This window comes from Erpetoichthys calabaricus, chromosome 4, assembly GCF_900747795.2.
Source record: "Erpetoichthys calabaricus chromosome 4, fErpCal1.3, whole genome shotgun sequence".
Lineage (NCBI taxonomy): Eukaryota > Metazoa > Chordata > Cladistia > Polypteriformes > Polypteridae > Erpetoichthys > Erpetoichthys calabaricus.
In genome coordinates, this window is record NC_041397.2 from 86065799 (window position 1) to 86092493 (window position 26695).

General features: G+C 37.8%; 1 protein-coding gene across 6 annotated transcripts in view; it reads right to left on the reverse strand.

The window, feature by feature from the left end:
* The window catches only part of uchl3 (ubiquitin carboxyl-terminal esterase L3 (ubiquitin thiolesterase)), a 68248-nt gene that overhangs the window by 36621 nt on the left and 4932 nt on the right, over positions 1–26695 (reverse strand). For all 6 annotated transcript variants that reach the window (XM_051927311.1, XM_028799603.2, XM_051927313.1 and 3 more), the window contains one exon: positions 6336–6492. In XM_051927311.1, coding sequence (XP_051783271.1) covers positions 6336–6492 — 157 coding nt within the window. The remainder of the gene's footprint in view (positions 1–6335; positions 6493–26695) is intronic.

Consider the following 26695-nt stretch of genomic DNA (forward strand, 5'->3'; position numbering starts at 1 on the left):
CTGCATCCTATTACCCGATTTTATAATTCTGCAGTGGGTAGCGCTGCTGCCTCGCAGTTAGGAGACCCGGGTTCGCTTCCCGGGTCCTTCCTGCGTGGAGTTTGCATGTACTTTCCTCCCACAGTCCAAAGACATGCAGGTTAGGTTCTACATTGTCCCTAGTGTGTGCTTGGTGTGTGTGTGGTTGGCTGGCGCCCTGCCCAGGGTTTGTTTCCTGCCTTGCACCCTGTGTTGGCTGGGACTGGCTCCAGTAGACACACTGTGACCCTGTAGTTAGGATATAGCGAGTTGGATAATGGATGGATGGCTAATTACATTCAAACAAACTTGTAACATAGTCCAATTTAGCTGATTATTTGGTGGGGTCAGGTTCATCATACAGCATCTTTTCAGATACAGGCAAGCCACGATTGTATGCCACATTATAAAGCCTGCTACATGCTTGCACAATGCAACACACTTTTGGTGGACTATAGAATAGCACTTTAATAGAGTGGAAATGCTTTCTATTTACACAAGAAAATTCATTCTCTGAAGACACCTTTATAGTGTAGTGTCGTAACTAGGCACCACAACACATAGATTCTCTGCTCTTCACACGGCTCTCTGAGGTAACTTGCTATCCTTAGAAGGATTGCTTGCCTTTTGATGCACTAGGTGGAAAAAAGCACCTGCAACTGTGTGCAGTTGCTGTTTTTATAGGCTATCTTTCTATAGATGATGTAATGCCAGCTCATTCTTTTGGTGATTCATTCCCGGCTGATGTAACTTGTCCAGAGTCATTGCAATAGCAATTGACTGCTCTGATTACATTTGGAAAACTGGACATTGCTGTGAATTGTGCTTTGATGTTTGCCTTCTAAACCACAGTGTAAGGAAATCGTATATATCTGAATGACAAGCACATAATACCATCCCATATAGCTGGCATGGCATGATGTTTGTGAAATACCAGTTTGGTCAGTAAGTTCACGTTAAAAAGTTCCTGTTGGTTAAAAACCCAAGAGTGGACAGAACTTGCAAAGAAGCAGGTAGAGCACAATTCCTCTAAGTCTGCTTTTGTAAACCCAGTGCCAGTTCAGCACACAGCTCCAAGAGGATAGCTCTTGAAAATTGAAATCAACTTAGAAGAGAGAACGGATTTACAGATGATGACAACTGGCTTCTAATTTCTTCCATTTGCAGTGTCTTCTAACAATGCTAAAGCAGCTATGGTAATTGTAATAGTCTGGCCATTCCATGCACCATTATATTGTTACAGAAAGATTACAATCAAGTGAATTAAAATTGTAAACAATGTGCAATTAATTTCAGTGTATCCGATAATGCACGCGTCATGGATGTTAATATGAAAAAGGAAGTTAACTGACACAGAAACAGTAGCACTGCTTTGACACTGAGTGCCGCCATAACCGAGCAGAAAAACACATACGCAAGGTGTGAGGCTGCAGTGAAAATGCTTAGTTTTTACACATCCCAAAGTGAGTGTGGAAATGGGCGTATGCAACATTTTTGAGCATATCCACCGTTTATACATGAGGCCCATGATTAAATATGGCAAAATACATTTTCATCAGCAGGCTGCCTCTGAAATCTTTTTCCTCCACTCTCCTCGGTTCTCTGCATTGCTTTTTTTCATATCAGCTGATACCACCATCATAACCACATTTTCTTTGGCCTCCCTCCTGGAGCACCTCTTCACCCAATCATCCTCTGACTTTCACTTCACCTGCCAAAATAACCTTAGTCTGTTTTTCCTGAATACAACACCTATCACCCTCATACCAAGTCTTTATATTTACACAACATTCTCCTTCTTAATCTGACACAATCCTCACATTCATTTGATGATGCTCACCTCTGTTCTTTTCTAGCTCTGCTTTATTTTCTTCCTTCATCAGCCAGGTCTCATTCCTATTAAATATACTACCCCTCACAAAGGGTTAATAAACTTTACCCTTCAATGCCAGATAGGCTCCTTTAGAAGTCAGAAAGAAGGACAGCTCCCAGGAGTAGGTCTATGTGTTTTCCACTCATATTATATATCAATGGTGTAATCACACTTCCTGCTGCATTCAACATGTTCATTTTATTGACATAATTTATTATCCAAGAAAGACATGGCCAGTTACAGGCCAGTTCACATCTGTATTTCTTAAAATTAAAATGAACTCTGGGGCTCCTCCCCGTGCTCGCTTTGCTCGCCAACCCCTGTGTTTGGTTCATCTATCCATCCATTATCCAACCCGCTATATCCTAACTACAGGGTCTGTTGGAGCCAATCTCAGCCAACACAGGGCGCAAGGCAGGAAACAAACCCCGGGCAGGGAGCCAGCCCACCACAGGGCACACATACACACACACACACACACACACACACACACACACACGCTCCAAGCACACACTAGGGACAATTTAGAATCGCCAATACACCCAACCTTCATGTCTTTGGACTGTGGGAAGAATCACCTGGAGGAAAGCCACGCAGACACGGGGAGAACATGCAAACTCCACGCAGGGAGGACCCGGGAAGCAAACCCAGGTCTCCTAACTGCGATGCAGCAACGCTACCACTGTGCCACCGTGCCACTGTTTGGTTAATTGGATATACAATTTTAAAAGCTTTTTTTTTTCTTTGGAATTGTTTCAGTTTCATTAGTTGCACTTTTACTTTAAACGTTTATTAAAAACAATATTTGGAATTAACTTTTCTTCAAGATCGCATAGAATTTTGAATCCGTTTTTGGAGACACATTGTAACAACACAACGTATAATCGCCCGTGAGTGAATATTGTTTCTCTAATAAATAATCCGACTTTTTCTAATGGTTGTCCCTGTGATTTGTAAACTGTAAACATTTTATATTCGCGGAATACATACATCACCTTTCTTGTCGCCTGTTAAAATTTTTCTCCGTGCTGCTCTTACTTCTTTGCGTTGTTTCATCTAGAACGTATTGTCCTTATACGCTTTATATGTGCTGAGAGCACATGATCTGTGCGTGCTACGGATTTACAATTTAAAGAGATTGTTATTTTCATGGGAATTGTTACATATTCATTATTTTCACTTTTACGTTAAAAACTTTTGGAAAAACAATACTTTTCCTTTATTTCCGACCCCGTGCATGGTTACATCTCTTTCTTGCAAGACATATAACGCTCCTTGCGTTTTTTGTGAGTGATGAACACGCGCTAAACGTCAGATCATCAGCTGTCTTTCTGTTGCTGGCAAGCTGCCTGTGTAGATGCCTGTGGACTTGTTTTAAATGATGGCTCAGTGCCTCACAACCTCGCGTGATGTTGTAAAAACAATAATCGTCCTTTATTTCCGGCCCCAAGCGTGGTTAAATCTCTTTCTTGCAGGACGTATAACGCTACTCCCGTTGTGACGGAGGGGGGCAGCTGCTGTCGCGTCGTGTCTTGCAAGAATCTCATGTTCTATATCCCTGCGAGACGCTCCGTGGCCATTCTCTATCGTTTCGCGGGTCTTTTATTTGTCTTCTGTGATGATCACGTATCGTCTCCTAGTCATTCCATCCCACAGGATTTTCTTTTATAAATAGAGAGATGTATTTTTGGTTCAAAATATGGGGGGTTTATTTTTGTACCTTTCATGAATCATAAAAAACACAAGTAACACTAAAATATTAACAAAAAAAGAACCACAACTGGTTATATATATAAAAAAATAAAGTTGACAAATTCCAATTAATAATATCCATCTCACTTTCCCCAGATGTGTTTTAAATTAAAATATAAGCTTGTTTTATCATCAAATTCTACAACAATACTTCTATAATGTTTAAAACATTAATTGCTTAAAACAAGGACTTGCTTTTGCATTAACCTTGTCTCTGCACTCATCCTACATCTATGCATCCATTTTTAAAAACCTACTTTTTCAAATAAATGTTCATTTGGAGCTAGAGGTTTTATTGAATGGTTCAGAAGCAATGGAAATGGAAATTAGGAAACTAAAATATTATTAGAAACATAATGTGTGCTAAGGCAGAATGGATTAACAGAGCAGAGTGAAATACCCCCACCATCATACTGCATCTTTCTATAACCACTATAATTATTTACTATTTGTTTTCCATTTATTTGATTATTTTGATTGCTCAGAGAAGGAAAAAAAACACTTCATTAAGATAATGTTGCTGTTGCCCTCAGTTTGCTACTGTTAAAATAAAAAAATACATATGTTAAATGATTGCCAAAGGAGCAGATTTTTATGAGTGATAAAGAAGCAGTGTTTAGTAAGGGTCAGTGACTTTCACACTACCATATAAAAATAGTGTGTAACTTGTTTTAGCTAAATTATGGGTACAAATTGGGGATTGCTTCAACTGTAAAAGAAAACACAAGGCAGGATTAGTGTTGGATTGGTACTAAAATTTTAACTACGGTGTTGATACCAGCTTTCAGACCTCAGTACCACCAGTGGAACTGTATTTAAGCAGAGCAACAGACAACACAACCCCCCAGAAAACAATACTGCACACCTCCCTGATGCTACAAAGGTGCACAATTCCTCATAATCAACAAAAGTCTCAACAAAACTTTGCTTTGTCTCACACCAACCTCAGGCTCCATTCTGCTCCCAAATTAATTCCCACTTTCCCCTTTAAAAGGCACTTGTGTTGGGCTCATAGTGTGGTTGGATCAATTGGTGGGGGTTGAATGTAGTCAAGAGTTGATCTACTGATAATGTTTAAATATTATATTTTGAAAATAAAAAACTGTGACTAGATGTTCTTTCCCCCCTCCACCCAATGATGTCCTCTACTTGAGACTTGAAACAGTGGTGTGGCTGATATTTATACAATTCCAAACATTGTCTGGGATTTTGGGTAAACAAACAGCAGACCTTTAGATTTTATGTTTAAGGTTATTTGATATATTTTGGGGGGAACCACACACATGCCAGTTTGACTCAAGTGATAGCTTCCAGGACTGGCCAGAGCCATTCCTATTCAACACCAACATAAAACAACAACAATGGGTAACAAATAAAATAATAATGCTATCTTTTCTTCTTTTTAGATTAGGATTTTACAGTAAAGACATATTGTTTATAAGTTCAGTGATAAATTATAATATTACAATAAATTTATACTGTATATGAATTACTTTTCAAGAATTTTCTTAGGCGTTCATCAATGCCCGCTCAGCATTGCAGGACAAAATCCATCTCTCTCATGTCTACTTACTATTGTTATTTTTTTGTGGCCCAGGACTAAAATTTAAATCAAGTCCTGCTAGCCTACAGCCTGACAAGAGAGCAGAAGAATGAAGAACTGAGCACCATGTGTTTCAACACTACTTTTTTCTTTCGGTACCGATAGTACTTAATTTCTGGTATCGTACCATTTTAAAAATTGTTTTTTTTTGGTACTTTTCTAGTATCGGTATACCACACAACCCTAGGTAGGGCATAATCTGTACCAAATATGCTATGTTATGCAACTGTACAATACTATAAGTGATTTTAATCTTTGCATTATGATACACAACATAAATTAAGTTTCTATTTACAATTTAAATACATGTTAATTATCAAAAACCACATATAGTATATTTGTTACCGGCAATGTATGAAAGGCAGGCATTGTATAGAATGCCTGGCGTTTTTGGGCAAAGTATGAAATAGCCAGATTATTTTAATATTATATATACTTTCCCTAAGCATTGTCTGTAATACCTAAGCATTATATAGAACGACAAATGCTATTTAGGCAAAGTATTAAAAGAGAGTCATGAAAAGGCATTTATTGAAAAGACGTATATGAAAATGAAAGTAATACAAAATAAAGTATAGGACTTTCATGTTGAGGAAAACAACAGAAAATAAAATATGAACCGACTTGTTGCCACATGACATTAGAAACGTTATTAGCGGGAGTATTTTATACTTTGCCGGTTTGTCTTTTATCATTGCATAGAATGCTTAGGAAACATGTGAAATATTAATTGTTTCATACTTTGCCATCCAATTTTCGGCATTCTATATATTGCCTAGCCATTCTATACAATACCTGCCTTTCATACATTGCCGGTAACATATTTATACTCAACATAAAAAAAAGACTATTTTTGAAAATCCCAGATGAAAATACACATGTGAACCTACAGGGTGGTATCACATTTCTGCTTAGCTAAACTAAATAATGTAAATGAAGTCATCAAATTACAAGGCTGCTATTTTTAATATCATTGATGAAAAGACTGCAGTAGGGTTATCTATTGAAAACTTGGGGAATGTACATTCTAGAAAAACTTGGGGAATGTACATTCTAGAAAAAGATAGAATCAAGAGCAAATATGCTTACCAAATTCCAGTTTATCTTGGTTGTTTGCAACAGCATGAATAAGGCCAATTGTTCCACAGGCATTGCTTATTGTTTGCTTCATGAAATACACCTCTGAACTAATTTTTTGTCCTTGAGAGTTTATTTTTGATTCTTCTTCTTGTCTATAAGATTCATACTAAAATGTAAAAAACAAGGATGACAATATAAAAATAAATGTTACTACACAGAATTTTTACAGATACCAATTATAATCTCTAAAACAGACTATGGCTTTTGGATATTTACTGTTTTTTACTCCAGTAAGTAAACTCAATGATGCTCGACTGTATAGGATATATATTACGCAATAAAAGTTGGCATTCCTTGTGATTCTGTAATAACACTAACTTGAATTCAATATCAACAAAATGATGTGGTTTATGATTAAAACAAGACAAAGGAGGAATGATGAAAGGGTAGAACACAACATCAAATGAAACAGAACACAAAGTAAACCATTACCCCTAATGATCTATTTCCTGTCAAACAACTTACCTACTTGCAAGATACTCTAGTCAGGCGCACTGCCTCCTCATCTCCAAATTTCTCTCTCTCTCTAGCCACAGTACCTCAATGTCAGTTGCTTCTCTTTATCAAATCACATCTCAACTCCAGACTCATTATTCCATTAGCATTGGCAGCCTTTAAACATCATCCTAGAGTCACTAATGCTGAAGCCACAAGATCACTTCTTGAATCATAGGCCAAACACTAATAATACTACAGGGTGACAAGATCTGAGCCCCATCTAGTGGCTTAATAGTTCCAGTGATCCTGGAGATTAATCTGACTAAAAGTTTCAGAACACCAAAATATTGCAACCTCCAAACTGACTTTTTCTTGAAACAAGGCACAAGCAACCCAACCAAATCATTAAGGATATCTGTGCTATCACAGTTGTGATACTGCGAGTAGTACTGGCTACTATCAGTATGTCTACAATGCTCTTTGACAAAATTACTTCAGGGATAATTTTTTTTTGTCTTCTCATGGCAACACATGACAAGCAAAGGCATTGTATTCCTCACCAGCTGGGCAACCCCTTCACACTGCATTGGTAGCTACAGTCTTCACGTAAATGAACACTATTTTTTTTTTTTTTTTTTAATTTTAATATCACTACCCACTTCAGTTTTCTGGTTAGGTCTCCTTTCCTTTATATTTTTAATGTAGCAAATAGTACTAGAACAAAAACTCATAATTTCTAAACATTCTTGCTTGTTCTAAGGCACATTGGACATATGGACAATAGTGCGTAACTACTAAAGCAATAGTCTGGTAAAAATCATTATTTTTTTTTATTTACTATACAAAAAGAATGCATGCCGAAGTTGCAGTGTTCTTAGTGAGATAAAACAAACTTGCAACTTTTTCTTTTGGCAACAGGTGGCTAAACAAAAATTTTTTAGTGTAAAGTCTGCCTAATTTAGGCTTCTTTGTTAATCAAAAAATATTTAATGGTAGTCCAAGTGCACCACCTAGTGGAGTAGTAAAGTAAAACAGAATACAAAACTAAGATAGATAGATAGATAGATAGATAGATAGATAGATAGATAGATAGATAGATAGATAGATAGATAGATAGATAGATAGATAGATAGATAGATAGATAGAATTTGCCATACTTCAGAGTAAAATGTAATATTTGATCATGTATTACTTATGTAGGAACATTTTGCTTGGCCTATCCTGTAATATGCTGTTTGATTTGCCTATCTTTTCGTTACATATTTACATACATATACAAAACACATATATACAGAAAATCTACTAGTATCAGATCCGAGGCAGTTTTACAGACGTTTAGAAACAATGGAGAACTGTTACATATTTATAACATTATGTGCAGCCTAGGCTATCTATATTACTAAATGACAGTTAATTTATGCACGGCAGATGCACCGAAGCGCATGCGCACTGTGCCCCAGAGTCAAACACAGCGGCTTCACTTTAGTTCAAATAGGGTTATTGAATTAAATGGAAACTTTACCATGCCTACGACCTGTGAACTAAACCGGAGGTAAAGCGTGCACGCCAGGTTCTACAGCCGTCCGGACACGACCACCCACACCACCGCATATACGACGATACAGCCATAAAAAAACAAAAACGAGACTGCATGAAGAAAGACAATAACAGAAGCACGTTGAAATGAACTGTCCCAGGACTCAGCCACCCTCCATAATATTTCATCACGCAGCGGCTTCCCACCGAGGCACATACGTACTGCGCTGTGGCACACGCCCCAGAGTCAAACGCAGCGGCTTCCCAGAGTCAGTACGTGGCGCCCACACAACACAACCTGTACACTACACTTGCTCTAATCCACTGTGCCAGTAATATAGATCACATAACGGTCACAGACTCAGACTCAGTGGCTGGCACACGAACACCACAACCTGTAAACTAAACTTGCTGTGCTCCACTCTGCCAGCAGTCAGTGTCAGCAAAGGCAACGAAATCATGTCTCCACAAAATGAAACCGCCTTAGTACAGATATGCTTATTTAATTAAATGACATCTCCCCAGACGCACCCACCCTCCATGATATATCATCCATCCAAATATCGGACGGAACAGAAACTGATTGCCATTCTTGGATAATACTCTAAATTTCCATGCAATCCATAAGCACTGGGACACTGAAGTTAAAATGGAACCTTTGCTGCATACTCAAATTGTATTCAAGATAAAGATGAATACAAAGCATATTTACAAAAATGTGCTTTTATTCTAAAATGTTGCTGGTATGTGTATAGTAATTAGGAAAAATTGTAAATATTTAATACTTTTTCCTTATATACTATTTTTTCTAAGCTATCCCAGTTATTGGCAATTGTGATTTCACTGTCCCAATACTTATGGGAAGGTGCTGCATAACATAAAAAATAGGCTTAGTATCATCCCTCACAATTCAAAACATGAAGCACAACCAACTTATATATCTGACATTAATCTATAAATTTTATAGAAGCAATAGTATAAAACTACATCAATTGTTATGATCACACGGTGCAATACAAAATTATAAATAAAAGATAAAAGATACTTATCATACATTTATGTATTAGAAATAGATTTTTAAAAATGAAAATTCTAATACTTAAAGTTATGCAATTGCAAATGTGGAAAAGTAATTGCACCCATGGACTAATGAGTGATGCCCTCTTCACTTGCATCTATAAACAGAGCTATCCAGATATTACAGATCAGTTTCACGTTGGACTAATTCTGGCCTATTATTCCATGTAAAACTCCTTCAACTCAATTATATCCCTGGATGTGGAGTATTAAAAGCTTGTTTCAAGTATTGCCACACCATCTCAACTGGGTTTAGGGCTACAGTTTTAACTAGGCATTTCTAAAACTTTAAAGTTAAAGTCAAGCATGCTCGTACACATTTACTCAAATGTTTCAGTTTATAGTAAACACAGACCATGTTAATGCCAAACAGCAGATCTGACAAACATATTCATAATACAATATATTCTCAAATGGTTCACTTCGATGATGTCAAGTCATATAGGTCCTGATAAAGCAAAAGCATTTTCAAACTACATAACATTAGCTTAACTCCAGATGTTAGCAAAAAAAAAAATTCTTCTAATAAAGCATTTTAGAACTACAGAAGAGTATCTAAGTGCACTTTGTTAAATATAAAGCAGGCACTTGTGTTCTTATGGTTAAGGTTTCACAGTTGTGCTTGAAAGTTTGTGAACCCTTTAGAATTTTCTATATTTCTGCATAAATATGACCTAAAACATCATCAGATTTTCACTCAAGTCCTAAAAGTAGATAAAGAGAAACCAGTTAAACAAATGAGACAAAAATATTAGACTTGGTCATTTATTTACTAAGGAAAATGATAAAATATTATATACTTGTGAGTGGCAAAAGTATGTGAACCTCTAGGATTAGCAGTTAGTTTGAAGGTGAAATTAGAGTCAGGTGTTTTCAATCAATGGGATGACAATCAGTTGTGAGTGGGCACCCTGTGTTATTTAAAGAACAGGGATCTATCCAAGTCTGCTCTTCACAACACATGTTTGTGGAAGTGTATCATGGCACGAATAAAGGAGATTTCTGAGGACCTCAGAAAAAGAGTTGTGGATGCTCATCAGGCTGGAAAAGGTTACAAAACCATCTCTAAAGAGTTTGAACTCCACCAATCCACAGTCAGACAGATTGTGTACAAATGGAGGAAATTCAAGACCATTGTTACCCTCCCCAGGAGTGGTCGACCGACAAAGATCACTCCAAGAGTAAGGCGTGTAATAGTCGGCAAGGTCACAAGGACCCCAGGGTAACTTCTAAGCAACTGAAGGCCTCCCTCACATTGGCTAATGTTCATGTTCATGAGTCCACCATCAGAACACTGAACAACAATGGTGTGCATGGCAGGGTTGCAAGGAGAAAGCCACAGCTCTCCAAAAAAAACAAAAAAAAAAAAAAAACATTGCTGCTCGTCTGCAGATCACGTGGACAAACCAGAAGGCTATTGGAAGAATGTTTTGTTCACGGATGAGACCAAAATAGAACTTTTTGGTTTAAATGAAAAGCGTTAGGGGACGGCACGGTGGCGCAGTGGGTAGTGCTGCTGCCTCGCAGTTGGGAGACCTGGGGACCTGGGTTCGATTCCCGGGTCCTCCCTGCGTGGAGTTTGCATGTTCTCCCCGTGTCTGCGTGGATTTCCTCCGGGCGCTCTGGTTTCCTCCCACAGTCCAAAGACATGCAGGTTAGGTGGATTGGCGATTCTAAATTGGCCCTAGTGTGTGCTTGGTGTGTGGGTGTGTTTGTGTGTGTCCTGCGGTGGGTTGGCACCCTGCCCTGGATTGGTTCCTGCCTTGTGCCCTGTGTTGGGATTCAGCGGGTTGGAAAATGGATGGATGGATGGAAAAGCGTTATGTTTGGAGAAAGGAAAACACTGCATTCCAGCATAAGAACCTTATCCCATCTGTGAAACATGGTGGTGATAGTATCATGGTTTGGGCCTGTTTGAGGCATCTGGGCCAGGATGGCTTGCCTTCATTGATGGAACAATGAATTCTGAATTATATCAGAGAATTCTAAAGGAAAATGTCAGGACATTTGTCCATGAACTGAATCTCAAGAGAAGGTGGGTCATGCAGCAAGACAATGACCCTAAGCACACAAGTCGTTCTACCAAAGAATGGTTAAAGAAGAATAAAGTTAATGTTTTGAAATGGCTAAGTCAAAGTCCTGATCTTAATCCAATCGAAATGTTGTGGAAGGACCTGAAGCAAGCAGTTAATGTGAGGAAACCCACCAACATCCCAGAGTTGAAGCTATTCTGTACGGAGGAATGGGCTAAAATTCCTCCAAGCTGGTGTGCAGGACTGATCGACAGTTACCGGAAACATTTAGTTGCAGTTATTGCTGCAAAGGGGGGTCACACCAGATACTGAAAGCAAAGGTTCACATACTTTTGCCACTCACAAATGTTATATTCGATCATTTTCCTTAATAAATAAAAGACCAAGTCTAATATTTTTGTCTCATTTGTTTAACTGGTTTCTCTTTATCTACTTTTAGGACTTGAGTGAAAATCTGATGATGTTTTAGGTCATATTTATGTAGAAATATAGAAAATTCTAAAGGGTTCACAAACTTTCAAGCACAACTGTAGACCTAGGACTTCAAACCCTGAGGTCATGGATTCAAACACTACAACTGACACTGTGTGACCATGATCAAATCATTTAGCCTGCATATGCTCCAAGTAGAAAAACAAAAGAAATGCAACCAACTGCATCTGAAACGTTGTAAGTCGCCTTGGATAAAGATGTCAGTCAGATAATAAGAAGTTACACATTTATTCCAGATACTCAAAGACAACCATTTTTGTCCACTACCTTTGTGATTTTGGATCATAAACCCTGAGTTGCAGCAAGAGATCTCTAATTCTTGGAGAAATGTTAACAAGATGTTTACTTGTAGGAAAGTTGCTGGTCTCGCTGCGGCTGTATGCTCTCCGACTCAGAGTTTGGTTTTTCCACCCTGCCTGGATTATTTTCTTGTCTCCACAAAATGTCTTTTTAACTCTTATGCCTCACACTGAGTCGACTGCACCTTCAATTTCGTTGTTCCTTTGTAAAAGTGACAATGACAATAAAGATCCATCTATCTATCTACTGTATCTGTATTTTTTAGCTTTGATTATAGTTCAGTGGAGCATCAGAATCTTAGAAATTTTACTTTTTAACTTTTAAAACTGATAAATATTAACACGGTTTTTCCTAAGGCTTTCAGGAAATGATTTTCATTGTGCTATGATGTTCCTCTAGAAACTGTGCTGGTAACATCACTCTAATGAGCAAGGCTGGATTCAGAGTCAACTGTTTGAATGTATTAGTTAACAATCAGGCTTAGATTGAGTCCACAGCCGGGGAGGGGCAATAACTTTCACAGTTTTAGTTTGAATGTTTATTACCTTGCACTGTAAACAAGTCAACACATAACCAGACTGTTATAAGATTTCTTCCCCTACCGTATCCACAACTACACCCAATGAAATAATCTTAGCAAATTCCAAATGTGTTCAAAAAAAATATGCAGTAGTGGGGGTTGAGGATCACAGAGAAATCTCATTTCATTGCAGTGTAAAGGAAACCCTATAATAATCAGTGGTTACTCTCATAAATTCGACATCATCTCTACAAATGCTACTATGAATTATGATGCAGATTGGTAAGTGTTCTTCCTTAGCCGCGAGTCTGAATCTGGGATCAAGACTGTCTGTGTGGAGTTTGCAAGTTCTCTCTTCTCTTGTTTGAGTGGTTTACTTGGGTTCTCTTTGCACGTCCCAGAAAACAGATGTGCTAGGGTAACATGAAACTCTTAATTTACACTGCACAAGTGTACTCTGGGATAACCTGGCACACATTCCATGGATCTTTATTACTAGGGGGCTTTGCCCCCTGCTCGCTTCGCTCGCCAACCCCTGTGTTTGCGCTATGCACTAGCCTCTTTGCGGTTCCGCCGCTCGCGTATGGGAATGCAGATGTAGAATTTACTAACTATTTTACATTACAATGAGTAATTAACCATATTAAAAAATATTAAAACGTAATAATTTGAATGTAAATTAAGTTTCATTTTGCGTTAGTTATTTGTGGCGTAATACCATTTCGTTCTGTTTAGCTTTGAAATTAAACTTCAGTAAAGACATTTTTTTTTTTAATTACATTTTCGTCAATATTGCATTGAATTGTGATTCTGTGTTTGGGTTTTCATCGTGACAATGCCACGTATAACTGCATGTGACTGAATTTCGTTTCTTTCTCTCTATTAAATAAAACAACTTTCGAATGTTTGGCTCTGAGATTTGTAAATTGTCTTTGCAAAAGCTATTCTAATGGGAAACTGTTAACGTTTTAATACAAATGGCCTATCAAGATCTCCTTTGTTTTCTAATGTTATCCCCTAAAGATGTACTACATTACCTTTCTTGGATACATCCTTCATTCTACAGTAATTCATGTGAAGGAAGACCGGATGGTGTTAACGGCTGTAGATATTCTTCAAAATATTGATGTTTTCATCTTCCGAATTGTCAGCATAGTCTATTGATAGGCATTAAACTAATTTGCAGTGTGATCGATCGTCATTTTTGGCATTAATTCATTTGACTTCATCGTTTCTCAGTGCTAGGATTGCCCGTGTACTCATTTTTACAGTTGATAACCCTTTTTGATGAAATTCTTCAATAAGATTTAGACACAATACGTCTTTAATTGGGAACTTAAAGTAAGGAAAACGTTAAAATTTGTAAGAACTGAGAGCACAAGAACTGTGTCTGTCAAAAGCATTCACACGAATGAGAGGTGAAACTACAATGTGCATGGTTTTCCATGGTTGAGAGGAGGGCACCTCATAGCTAAAGTCTCGACTCGCAGGACTTGAAAAAATTTCCAAAACTTTTTTTTACTTTTATTATAATTGAGAGATTTACACACACACACAATATGTTTGTGACACAAACAAATCAGATTGCTGCTAAGAAGAACGGATGACATTTTTTCTCCCACGTAACCAAACCAATTAGGATCCAAGTCCTGTCCCTACTCCATAAAAGGAAAAATCTGACATGAAATAATGATAATGTACATTTCAAATATTCAAACATTTCAAATGTAAAAATCATTAATAAAGTTAAGGAATTTGTAAAATTACATTTTGATGTGTGCATAACTGCACCCTGTGATAAACTGGCAGCTTGTCCAACTTCAGTTCTGATCTTACCGTATTACATACTATGGCAGACAGCCGGGGCGCCCCTTCAGTATATATTCCGAGGGAGCAAGCATGGGCTATACAATACCTCCACCGGGTCACTAGATGGCAACCCCCCTGGGTTGCAATAGTGCCTCGGACTCCCGCAGGGCTTCATGGGAGTTGGAGTTTGGTGCTGCCCTGTTGGGATCCGCAGGCGCCGACAGGGGGTGCTGCAGCAGGAGCTACTGAGCCCTTATGGTCAGTGCTTTCACCACCCCCGGAAGTGCAGCCGGAAATGGGCAATCAAGCACCTGGAGCACTTCCGGGAGCCTTATAAATGAAGCCACCACTCGGAAGCCAGAGTCGGGAGGAGGGAGACAAAGCTTGCCGGAGAGGAGTGGTGGAGAAAGTAGAAGAGAAAAAAGAATTAAGTTTGGTGCTGTGTTTGTGGGAACGGGGACAGCGTTGCCCACAGGAGAAGAAATAGAAATAAAACATTTATTTGTTTTATCAGTGTGCCTCCCGTGTTTGTCTGTGACAGGTCAGGTGCCAATATAGCGCCTTTTGTTACAATACCAACTCCTCTGCAGTCTTGAAATGGAAAAGTGGGTTAGAAAAATGGATGGATGGATTTTTTTTTTTTTTTTTTAATTACACACCTACTTTTATGTATGCATACAATTTAAGCACTGTATAAATGTAATGAATTATTATTATTACTAGCCATGTGCACCCAACTACGTTGCGCATGTTAAAGTTGTCTGTGAAGGGCTCCCTGTTTAAACGCGGCTGCCAGTCATGAACTGGGCCCTTCGTCGCACAGCATTATGATTTTTTATAAGGGAAACAAAATTACAAAACAAAACCCTTAGACATTGATTAGATAGGAACCGCCTACTCAGAATCACTGTCCGAATAGTAATTATGTGGTGGTGGAGGAGCATTTCTGCTCCTCTCCGTTCAAAGTCCGTCTCGTTTTCATGACGCTGTCGTTTCCTCTCATGATCTCTTCTCAACCTTTCTCCAATCTCGCAGGTTGCTTTGTGGCAATCCAAAGAGTAAGGAAGAACCAATGCTTCTTTCTTGAACTCCAAACGCAGACTGATGGAAAAATCACAGAAGTGTGCCCGACTTATATACTCTGAATGCCGTCTCCAAGAAGTGGGTGAACATTCGATTTGGACGAAGTGCTGCCAACGACGGTCGATAGAAACACAAAAAACCACAGTCTCGACAACAAAGCAGGTGTCGACGCCAGATCTAAACACAAAGACTGCTATCGACAGTGTTTGCAAACAAAAGTAACAACCAAGGTGTTGTGTATTCAGCCAGTACAAACAGCATGTAGTCTCCTTTAGCTCAATCCTCTTTAATCACCACACTCCAACCTCATCCAACGATCCTCCCCCTCACTTCCTCTCCTCCTCCATCACTACTGCCCTCTACTGAACACAGCAGGAACACCACACAAGGCAGTGAATTTGTGGACAAAGATCAAGATCCAAATGAAGATTATATATAAAGATTATCTGCGGTGGGTTGGCACCCTGCCCGGGATTGGTTCCTGCCTTGTGCCCTGTGTTGGCTGGGATTGGCTCCAGCAGACCCCCGTGACCCTGTGTTCGGATTCAGCGGGTTGGAAAATGGATGGATGGATATAAAGATTATATATACTTTATATTTATACAGAAATAAAAATGCAATCCTGGCATAACTGTTCTTGGCTATTTTCTCCTATGTCAAACATTAGATATTGGCTAGGAGTTAAAATGTTATGTCTAGAAATATTTGTACACTGCACTGATTCAGAGTCTCATTATTATAAAATTTGGTTCCCTGCTGGACAGGCATGCCCACTATTTCCATCCAAAGAATAAACCTGCATAAGTTATATCATACAAGTTATAATACACATCCAGGAAACACACCAACACTGACAAAAGATAAGAAAATAAAAAGTACTGATGATTTATATTTGATGTCCACTGCACCTGTAAATTTTCACTCATAATACACGCACACACTTTTTAGTCTTTCTCCCAGTTAAGGGAACAGAAAGAAACAACATAACAAAATACATCAACAAGATAATGTAATTGTACACATGTAGGTCATATGACCTCAAAAAGTCACAGCAGAAATGTTTAAACAGGTAGATAGCTGCAAGGTGTTCTCTCTCAATTCTCAAACAAATATTTCAGATCCAAAATCTTTGGAGTATTATGAATAATTAAAATACAGTTTACCATATTTTATATCTAATGGTGACTGTAATGTGTATGTATGTTTCTTGTATATTTTTTGTTAATTTACAACTTAGTAATTGATGTGAAAAATCATACAATATTTTTTCAAAATGTAATGCCAACAAAGTATATTACATTTTGCTCCAAGTGAAATCATCAGCAATCTTCTTGTATTTTAATTTCTAGAGTTCTTAAAATATATTTTTGTATGGAGACGCGCATGTTGCGGTTTTTGCCCCAGCTTTTAGTGGTATGTAAGGACTTTTCTGTTAAAACTTTAATCATCAGAAACAAATGCTGAGAATGCAGTAGAAAACAAGTATCCTTTGTCCTACACCTCAACCCTGCCCTTTCTTCAAAAAAAAAAAAAAATCAACATTTTTGGGTGGACCAATGCATTCAATACGTTAAAAAAATCCATTAAACTGAATATTTCATACTTTTCCTCTACTTGATTCATGCAGCTTACATATTATTAAAACAACTGAAAATAATTAACAGAGAACTGGCTTGCTCAACATCAAATGACAAATTCTTGTCAAATTGTTAATCACTCCTCACAAGAGAATTTAATTCTTTCTATTGTAAGGCAGTATATGACATTGCCTTGCCACCAGATTATGGGAGATGGATTGTAATTCCTCCATTTAAGCAAAATGAGTTTTCGTGCAAACAATGTAGCACAGGATATCAGGATAGACTTTTCATTGAGGAATGTTATCCCATCACATATTACTACAAGTATTGCTGTTGGGGGATTAAGAGTAATTTTAGATCTGAGGCTTTATGAATCATATGCAGATATCTGAATTCAAAATGTTCTATGCCTACAGCAATCACAAAACGTATGAACTAGCGAGTCAAACACTTGACAAGTTTTTACAATGTGGCTATTGTCCTAGATATCCATCCATCCATCCATTTTCCAACCCGCTGAATCCGAACACAGGGTCACGGGGGTCTGCTGGAGCCAATCCCAGCCAACACAGGGCACAAGGCAGGAACCAATCCTGGGCAGGGTGCCAACCCACCACAGTGTCCTAGATATATTTTAGACAATTTAAAACATGATACATGTGAGTACTTGAGAAACACTACCTTACCCAGACCTACTGTGCAGCCGTCAAGACATAAAGCTTGGTTTCTGCTACTTCATACTGCCAATTAAAGTATGCCCACCACTGACACACACCAGGCCCAAATGGCCTCAATTGCAAAGACCTGTACACTTTGTGACCAACTTAAAGTCAAATGGCTGGTCCCAAATGCAGCCGTAAGTCGGCACATGATTGTATGTGAGGAAGATATACTTAAAATGTTGTATTTCAAAGGATTCATACACGGTCCATATATGGTAAACAAAAATCTCTAAAGGTCTATATGTAGTAACTTCAACACATTAAAAAAAACAGTCTTTCTAGGGTCTATAATGACCAGCAGCTAACCTCTTCCCAACTCTGACATGCACAATTAAGCACCAATGAACTTGACAGGTAGCCTTTAACCTACCCTCAGAGGTCAAATGTGGTTCAATCTGAGCTCTGAATGTGTACCTAGAACACAGTGATTCAAAGCCTGGCTTCAGGATAATTATTTCAATGCTTGATATCTACAACATGGACGACTAATATCACACACCAAATACAGGTACAACAGGAAAACTCCAAACTTTCCTATAAATTGTGCAAAGCTAGGAAACATCAGACAGTAAAAGCTGAAGAATCAGACAGACTACCATAGCAAATCAGACTTACTTTGTGCCTAGAAGAAAAGGCCATTAATAAAATAAGACTTCATGTTCAGACAGAACTACACTTCACTACATCCATTAAAATTCTTGTTTCAATCCACAAAATATCAGGCATTGCTGCTAATTAACTGCTGCATTTGGGCCAAGTAAATGGTAAGTCTTGATAGTAAACAGCAAGCTGAAGTATTTCTGTATATAGGATATTGCTTTAGATGAATAACTATTATTGTGAAAACTGTGTGAACAGCATAAGGAACAGTTCTAACCTTTAAGAGATATTTAATTAATTACATGACCAAATAGCTGATTTGTACCCCTCATTCAAAATTGTAATTTACAGCTAGACAGAATCAGGGCTTCCAACTCCCTTTCTCTGGAAATTAGGACATTTGGGTCGAAAAATGAGAACTTTTGAGAATGCCTTTCCCTACAATGTCATAATAAGCCTTTATACTGTCTTATGCTTTTTTTTAAATTATACAAACTTTTAGTAGCAGTTTATCACTATAATTATGATAGGATGGCCACAATCACAGTCACTGCCAAACTAATAACCCATTAAATATTTTGAATATGTCAAGCCTCTTAAATTAACAGACTTCATTCCTTCCATTCTTATTTGGCTAGCTCAAGTGTTGTGAACCTGTAAAAAATGATGGTAAATTCACTTCTAGTAAAATAAAAATAATTTTACTCTTTTCAATTTAGTTTATTTGCATTTATCTACATTCTTTTATATTTTTCCACTGAAGCTATTTTTCAGTAAATCTGGGTTCTTGGATAAATATGAATATAAATCTTTACATACGATACTACTGAAATTGAATCTTGTGAACATTAGCCTCTTAATTGAATCTGTTCTGCCCTTTTCAAAAACAAGGATATTTGTTATTCAAATAGTCCATGAACTTCCTTTTTGGCAAAATGGGTATTCATGAATTTATGTAAATGAAAGAATTATGAAAATATTACTAAATTATTTGATCAACCATTAACTAAAAAGATATTGCATTTATATGACAGAATAAATGTGTGATTTATTTTTTTTAATTAACTGAAACTTTAATAGTTGACTCATTCATTTAATATTATAAATCCATTTTGGAACAACAGGTGATAATAATATTTTCCATTAAAATATTACAAAGCAGTACTTACTCACACTTAAATACAACGGACTGTACCTGACGGTATGAAATTTCTTGTTTAACCAAGCTGAAGAAAGAAGAATTAAAAATAAGATCTCACACAGAAAACGTGAAATTGTGATTTCGATTTTGAATAAATTCACTTAGTTGCAGTGAATTAGGATACAAATAATTAAAGGAAAAACATAAATAATGAACTGTCTACTTGCCAAGAAGATAAAGCTGAATTCAAAAGATGAAGTGAAAAAGGCCAAGTTGGACAGATATTGACTATTCTTGTCATTATATTTGCGTGGTTTCCTACCAAAATGGAAGTGAAGATTCTGGGGGAAAAAGTGCGTGCACTCCATACGCAAATGCTGGTTGATGTACAGCTTTCAATTATTACCAATGATAAGGATTTTGAGATTTTCAAATGTTAGGAGCCAAAATTCCAGACATTTTCAAAATTGTAGAAATTCCTCCCAGACAGTCCATGGCACGTTAAAAATGAGGACATGTCCGGAAAAAAGAGGAAGGTTGGCAGCCCTAGACAGAATGCCAAAATACAAAGACTCGTATCTGCGGTGACATTCAAAACATGCAGTCTCAAAGTACATACTTTTCTTGAGACCTTTTCTAAGCCATGGGGAAAACTGTCAGATACATTATAAATGAAATCCGAAGAAGAAGGTAAAGACAAAAAACAGAAAAGAAACCAACAGATACTTAAATGATAAAACACTACTTCTTTACACTATCCTTACATTATCGATCCCATCACATTAAGAGTTATATTTGGTTATTGGGTTTCTCGCACAGAGAACCATAGACACATGGAATAAAGTACCAAGCACTATGGTAGGGACTTTCAAAACTAGACGATGTTATTTTGAAAGAGTTATGTGAATAAGACTGGCGAGCTTTGTTGGGCTTAATGGCCTGTTCTCATCTCGACTGTTCTAATGTTCTAAAGTGCAGGTTGCACTGATTGGCAATTTTAAATTTGGTAGTATTAATGAGTGGCGCTGTTTCTAAGGATGGATAATGCTTTCCACCTAACACATCAATTATAGGCTCTCTATACCTTTGCAACGGTTCAGAAAAAAAAAAAAACAACAACAACAAACAAATGACTATTTAATGTGGCAGATTGACTTTGGAAGGTTCAGTAATGAGATGACAGATTTTTTTTTTTTAATGATACATTTGATTTCAATGACTGCAGTTGACAAATTAAAAATAATGTGCCACGGAGTTCTCAGAACATAATTATGGAATACAAATTATAACTACAGCTCTACAACAATTCCAGGTTTAGTATTCTATGTGCAGTATATCTCTATGCTAGTGAAATATGGGTACTATCATTTCCACCCACATCTCAACAATATTAAAAATTGATAATTCTAACATAGTTCAAAAATATTTAACTAGCACTCGTCTATGCTGAATCATCCTATGAAAATAATCTCTCATAACAGAACCACATCTCCCTGTACCTTATCTTTATACAGTACTTTTATACCTAGACACCATCTATTTTAAAATCCGTCTTAATCACCCTTTGCCTCTTATTCTTGAACACTATCTACTTCATTCATTATGCTGCCAAAAGTCATGTTTTAATCCTGCTGAGCTGACTGCCAGAAACATGCAGGCAATGACACATAGTTGAAGTATCTTGAATAGAAACCAGGAAGCTGCCATCTGAATTTATTCAAATACTGTAATTTTAAATACTAAAATTTTACTCACTTTGTCCAAAGACATTGGAGATTCTAAATTGGACCAGTGTGACCAAGCATGGATTTATGCAGGACGATCGTATGCTTTTAGATTGATGCCCCATCTAGCATTGGTTTCTGCCTTAAAAACAATGCTACTATAATAAATTCTGACTGACAAAAACTATACAACATAAGTGGGTTTAGAAAAAAATAAATAAAATAAAGAATCAACTAACTAACTGTTACTTGTTTTCTTTTACTATTCTTGAGCATTTCTCACAGCTGACTTTTCACTCTTCTAATTCTGATCAAATTTCTTTTAAAGGTAGCATGGTGCCAAACATTTTGTAACATTGTTTACTACTTGAAAAATATATTTACTTCTTTATCCATTTATGCCACTTGATTTCCATAACGTCCTTACAGTATGTGTTTTAAACACAAATACCCTGCTTCTGTCTTCCATTTGCAATTAACATGGCCCAACCATTTAATGGCACTATCCATTATGTCTTACTAGGTTATCAGCACTACATTTATGATAATAGGAACTATATGCTGTCTAACAGAAAACAATTTGAGTCCGATTTAATGAATACTATTATTACACTAGGGGGCTTCGCCCCCTGCTCACTTCATTCGCCAACCCCCTGTGTTTGGTGTTCCGGATACACACCTTTAAGATTGTTGCTATTTCATTAATTTTACTTTTATTTCAGAACTTACGTAAAAATAATATTTGGAATCCTGGGAGTCCCAATGTGCTGAATCCTTTAAATGAGGTCTGTGAGACATGTGTTTAATGACTGTGTACCATAATTCAGGATAGGTTTTGGAATTACAGTACAGACAAAGCGATCCACATCATGAGCAGTTATTAACCCTTTAACCGCCAACTCCCTAAATATTCCCCACGCCAGGCGAAATCTGAACAATTTTCGTTTTTTTACTTTTTTACATTTTTTTTACATTTTTTACATTTATTCAAGCAGTATTGACCACTAAATGTTGTGCAAGTTCTAGAAATGGGCAAACACATAATAAAACACAAAATGTACCTTTTCTCAGGCTTCCACAACAATAAACTTTCATCAATTGTAACTGACGGTCCTGGCATGTAGGGCAACTGAAATGCTTCAAATAAATGGTCAATCAAAGGACGTAGCTTGAACAAGCGGTCGCGGTTTGGATCTTTCTTATCTGGCTCATTTCTGTTGTCATTCAAATGAAAGAATTTCAGCAGCAAAGAGAATCGGTTACGTGTCTCAATAAACTGTGCTGCATACAGATTTGTCTGATGAGCAAAATGTCTGATCAAATCAGGTGACACAAACAGCTCATAAAACTGCTCAGCAGTGTAATTGTTTACATCAACAGTAAAGCCACACGTTGCCTCAAACGGATGCAGAAAAGGTAGTTCACCTCGGGCAGAAGTCCAGTTGAGATGCTGGGGATACACCCACTCATCGCCGTCATCCGATGCGCCGTCATTCACAGTATTATGCAGCGCACATTGCTGATCATCATTGTCGCTAAAATCTTCTTCAGAACTGCTACAATCATGATCAGAATTATTGTCCAAAATCGCCTGCAAAACCTCACTTGAAGTCAGTTTACGTTTCGCCATATTCACAGCTTTCACTTTCGAATCACATCACGTGATCGGCCAATACAAGCACAGAGTTGTCGAAATACAACGTAGTAATAATACCCACGCCAAACTGTCAGTTATACTACGCGCCAGGCATTCATATAACCACAGGCAAATGTGCCGGATAATTCCGGCAGTAAGGCGTCAGCATTAAAGCTACGATGCCGGATATATCCAGCAGAGGGCGGTTAAGGGGTTAATTTGTTTTGGAAAGTAAGCAATAAATGCATGTGAGGTAAAACAGTCTTACAATATTTACATACATCTGACATATCACCTGTGTCCATATATTCGATCACTATTCGCCGTTTAGTTATTTGTCAGAGTAATAATTTCTCTTTGTTTGCGCTAATGCAATGTTTACGTTCTTTGTTTGACACTGTTGTTTATTTCTGTTTTCATTTTCTGTATCTTGCTCTGAATGTGTTTCGAGTCCACGTTTTTGTTTGAGTCTTTTGAATTCCAGTTTTCATTATCTGTATCCTGCTCTGCATGTGTTTGGCCTCCTTGCATTATAACCTCTTTATGACGTTTTACTTTGTTGTCTACTCTGTCTTTCGCCTACCCCCGGCGTTTTGAACCCGTGCCTGCTGTTTACCGTTAGTAATATGGGTAAGTAATATGGATGATTGCACTTACTGTTAATATGGAGCATTCTCTGTGGCTGAACTGTTAATAATGCATCACTGTAATGAGATTCACCTATGCTGTATAGTTTGTACGTGTGAGGATGACGTACGTGTAATACGGATCGTTCGTTTATTCTTATTACCCATCAGGTGTTGCGCCTGTGTCATCTGTGGTTGTACTGTTAATATTGTATTACTGTAATGTGATTCAAATATGTTGTTTTGTCCGTATTTGTCAGGTTTCTGTATGATGTCGGGTGTTTGCTTGCGGTTTTTTAGAAGTGCGTGGATTCTGCTGTGTAGTGTGTACGTTTATTTCAGTTGCGCATTGTAAGAGAATGCACCTTTCGTAGTATCTGGCGATTTCCGTACTGCAAGTCGCTTTCCGTACAATCTCGGGCTTGATTTGTGAACCTTTGTGGAGTCCGTAGTCTGTCCCGTTTCATTTCCGTACTATCTTGGGCTTGATTTGTCAACCTTTGTGGAGTCCGTAGTCTGTACCGTTTCACTCTGGGTCGGGGGGCTGACTCCTGTGTTTTGTGTGGTGGTGTCGTCGCCTATGGGCACGTCGCCTCATTTCTTATTTCTGTCAGTGGAGCTCTTTCGGTTTTGAGCTGTAATCTCGGGCTTGATGTGTGACCCTTTGTGGACTCTGTAGTCTGTCCCGTTTCACTCGGGGGCGTGGGTCGGACTCCTCTTTTTTTGTGTGCTATGGGCGCATTGCCTCATTTCTTATTTCTGTTAGTGGAACTGTTTCGACATTACTCCTGCGATGTCGGTGGATCGCGCTGTTTCGGTTTTGAGTTTATGGGTGCGTTGCCTCATTTCTTATTTATTTATTGTGTGTAGTCCGTAGTCTGTCCCGTTTCACTCTGGGGCGTGGGTCTGACTCCTGTAACCTGCTCTCCATGTGTTTGGCCCCGTTCTTTAACCTCTTTATGACGTTTTACTTTGTTTCCTACTCTGTCTTTTATTTCTGACCTCGCTTTATCCTGCTTGCGGCATGTCAGACGGTTCGTAGTCTCTCCCATTGCGGGGGGGGTTTTGTGTGGCGCCTGCGCACTATGTCTCCTGCGTCCACGGGCAGGTCCCTGCGTCCATATCCGGTTTACCATTCTCGGTTAGTAATATGGATTACTATTCAATAACTGAATTCTAGTAATGACATAAAATACACATAAATAAAACTGGTTGAGTCAATTTGTAATTAAGGTTTGGTAGTCAGACAAAAAACAAAACAAATACTACACGGTGGAACTGCTATGTAAAAACTGCTTCTAATGTGTTAAACTGGTAAAGTTTTTACCTAATGTGTTTCCAAAAAATATACAGAAGGAACAACAAACTAAAATTGGTATACAGTAATCCCTCGCTATATCGCGCTTCGACTTTCGCGGCTTCACTCTATCGCGGATTTTATATGCAAGCATATTTAAATATATATCGCGAATTTTTTGCTGGTTCGTGGATTTCTGCGGACAATGGGTCTTTTAATTTCTGGTACACGCTTCCTCAGTTGGTTTGCCCAGTTGATTTCATACAAGGGACGCTATTGGCAGATGGCTGAGGAGCTACCCAATCAGAGCATGTATTACGTATTAAATAAAACTCCTCAAATATATTGTGAGCACAGGGGCTGTTCACACCCTTAGAAGATACGGCCACTCCTCAGAAAACACTGAAAGATTACCTTCACAGTGCTCTCTTCCTTGCTGGGCTTAAATGGTGCTGTTTTGTCAAGCGATATGCTTCCTGCATGGTGCTTCGCATACTTAAAAGCTCGAACGGCACGTATTGATTTTTAATTGTTTGTTTTTCTCTGTCTCTCTCTCTCTCACTCTCTCTGACATTATGTGCTCCTGACGGAGGGGGTGTGAGCAGGGGGGGCTGTTCGCACCACTAGACGATACGGACGCTCCTCTAAAAAAATGCTGAAAGGCTGCCTTTACATTGCTCCCTTCCTAGCAGCTGCGTTGTCCGGCGGTGCTTCGCATACTTAAAAGCCAAATAGCCCTATTGATTTCTGATAGAGAGAAAAAAGCAAACAATCTCTCTGACATTATCTCCTCCTGACTCGCACTCCTTTGAAGAGGAAGATATGTTTGCATTCTTTTAATTGTGAGACGGAACTGTCATCTCTGTCTTGTTATGGAGCACAGTTTAAACTTTTGAAAAAGAGACGAATGTTTGTTTGCAGTGTTTGAATAAAGTTCCTGTCTCTCTACAACCTCCTGTGTTTCTGTGCAAATCTGTGAACCAAGCATGACAATATAAAAATAACCATATAAACATATGGTTTCTACTTCGCGGATTTTCACCTTTCGCGGGTTGGTCTGGAACGCAACCCCAACGATAGAGGAGGGATTACTGTATGCTAATTGCTAAAGTATTATTATAGGTATGGACTAAAAAAAGTAGAAGAGCTTGACATTTTTATGTTAGAAATTGGAGGGAAAAAAAATTCTGATAGCAAAAAATACATGGAAACAAAGTTTTGCTAACTTATTTTGCTGTGACTTTTAAAATCCACCTCAGTAGTCAACTTGTAATAAAAAAAAGGAGCTAGAAATTAAGGAGGCTATATTAAGAAAAGAACAGAAGCGAGTAGCAAGTGATTTTGTTAAAGCAATGAGTATTTGATGAACCTATAATCAAAGGGATAACTTTATTTATATGACATTATCTGGCGGTTTTATTGTTCTCAAAAACAAATAATCTTTTACTATAGAAATAACCCCTTATCTCTATGTGAATGGAACTAACAATTTCTTTTTTATGCTTTTTCTTCGTATTATTCTTTTACCTACACCTTGAATAGCAACTAACTTAGTAAATATAAATCAACAGATATGCAGGAAGAACAAGGCAGTTTTAAAAATCAATAACAAAACAACTATAATTAAAACAGAGGTGGAGAACAGAAACGTGTTCTAAATCATCAGTAGGTTCTATGGCAATGAGTCAACCATTT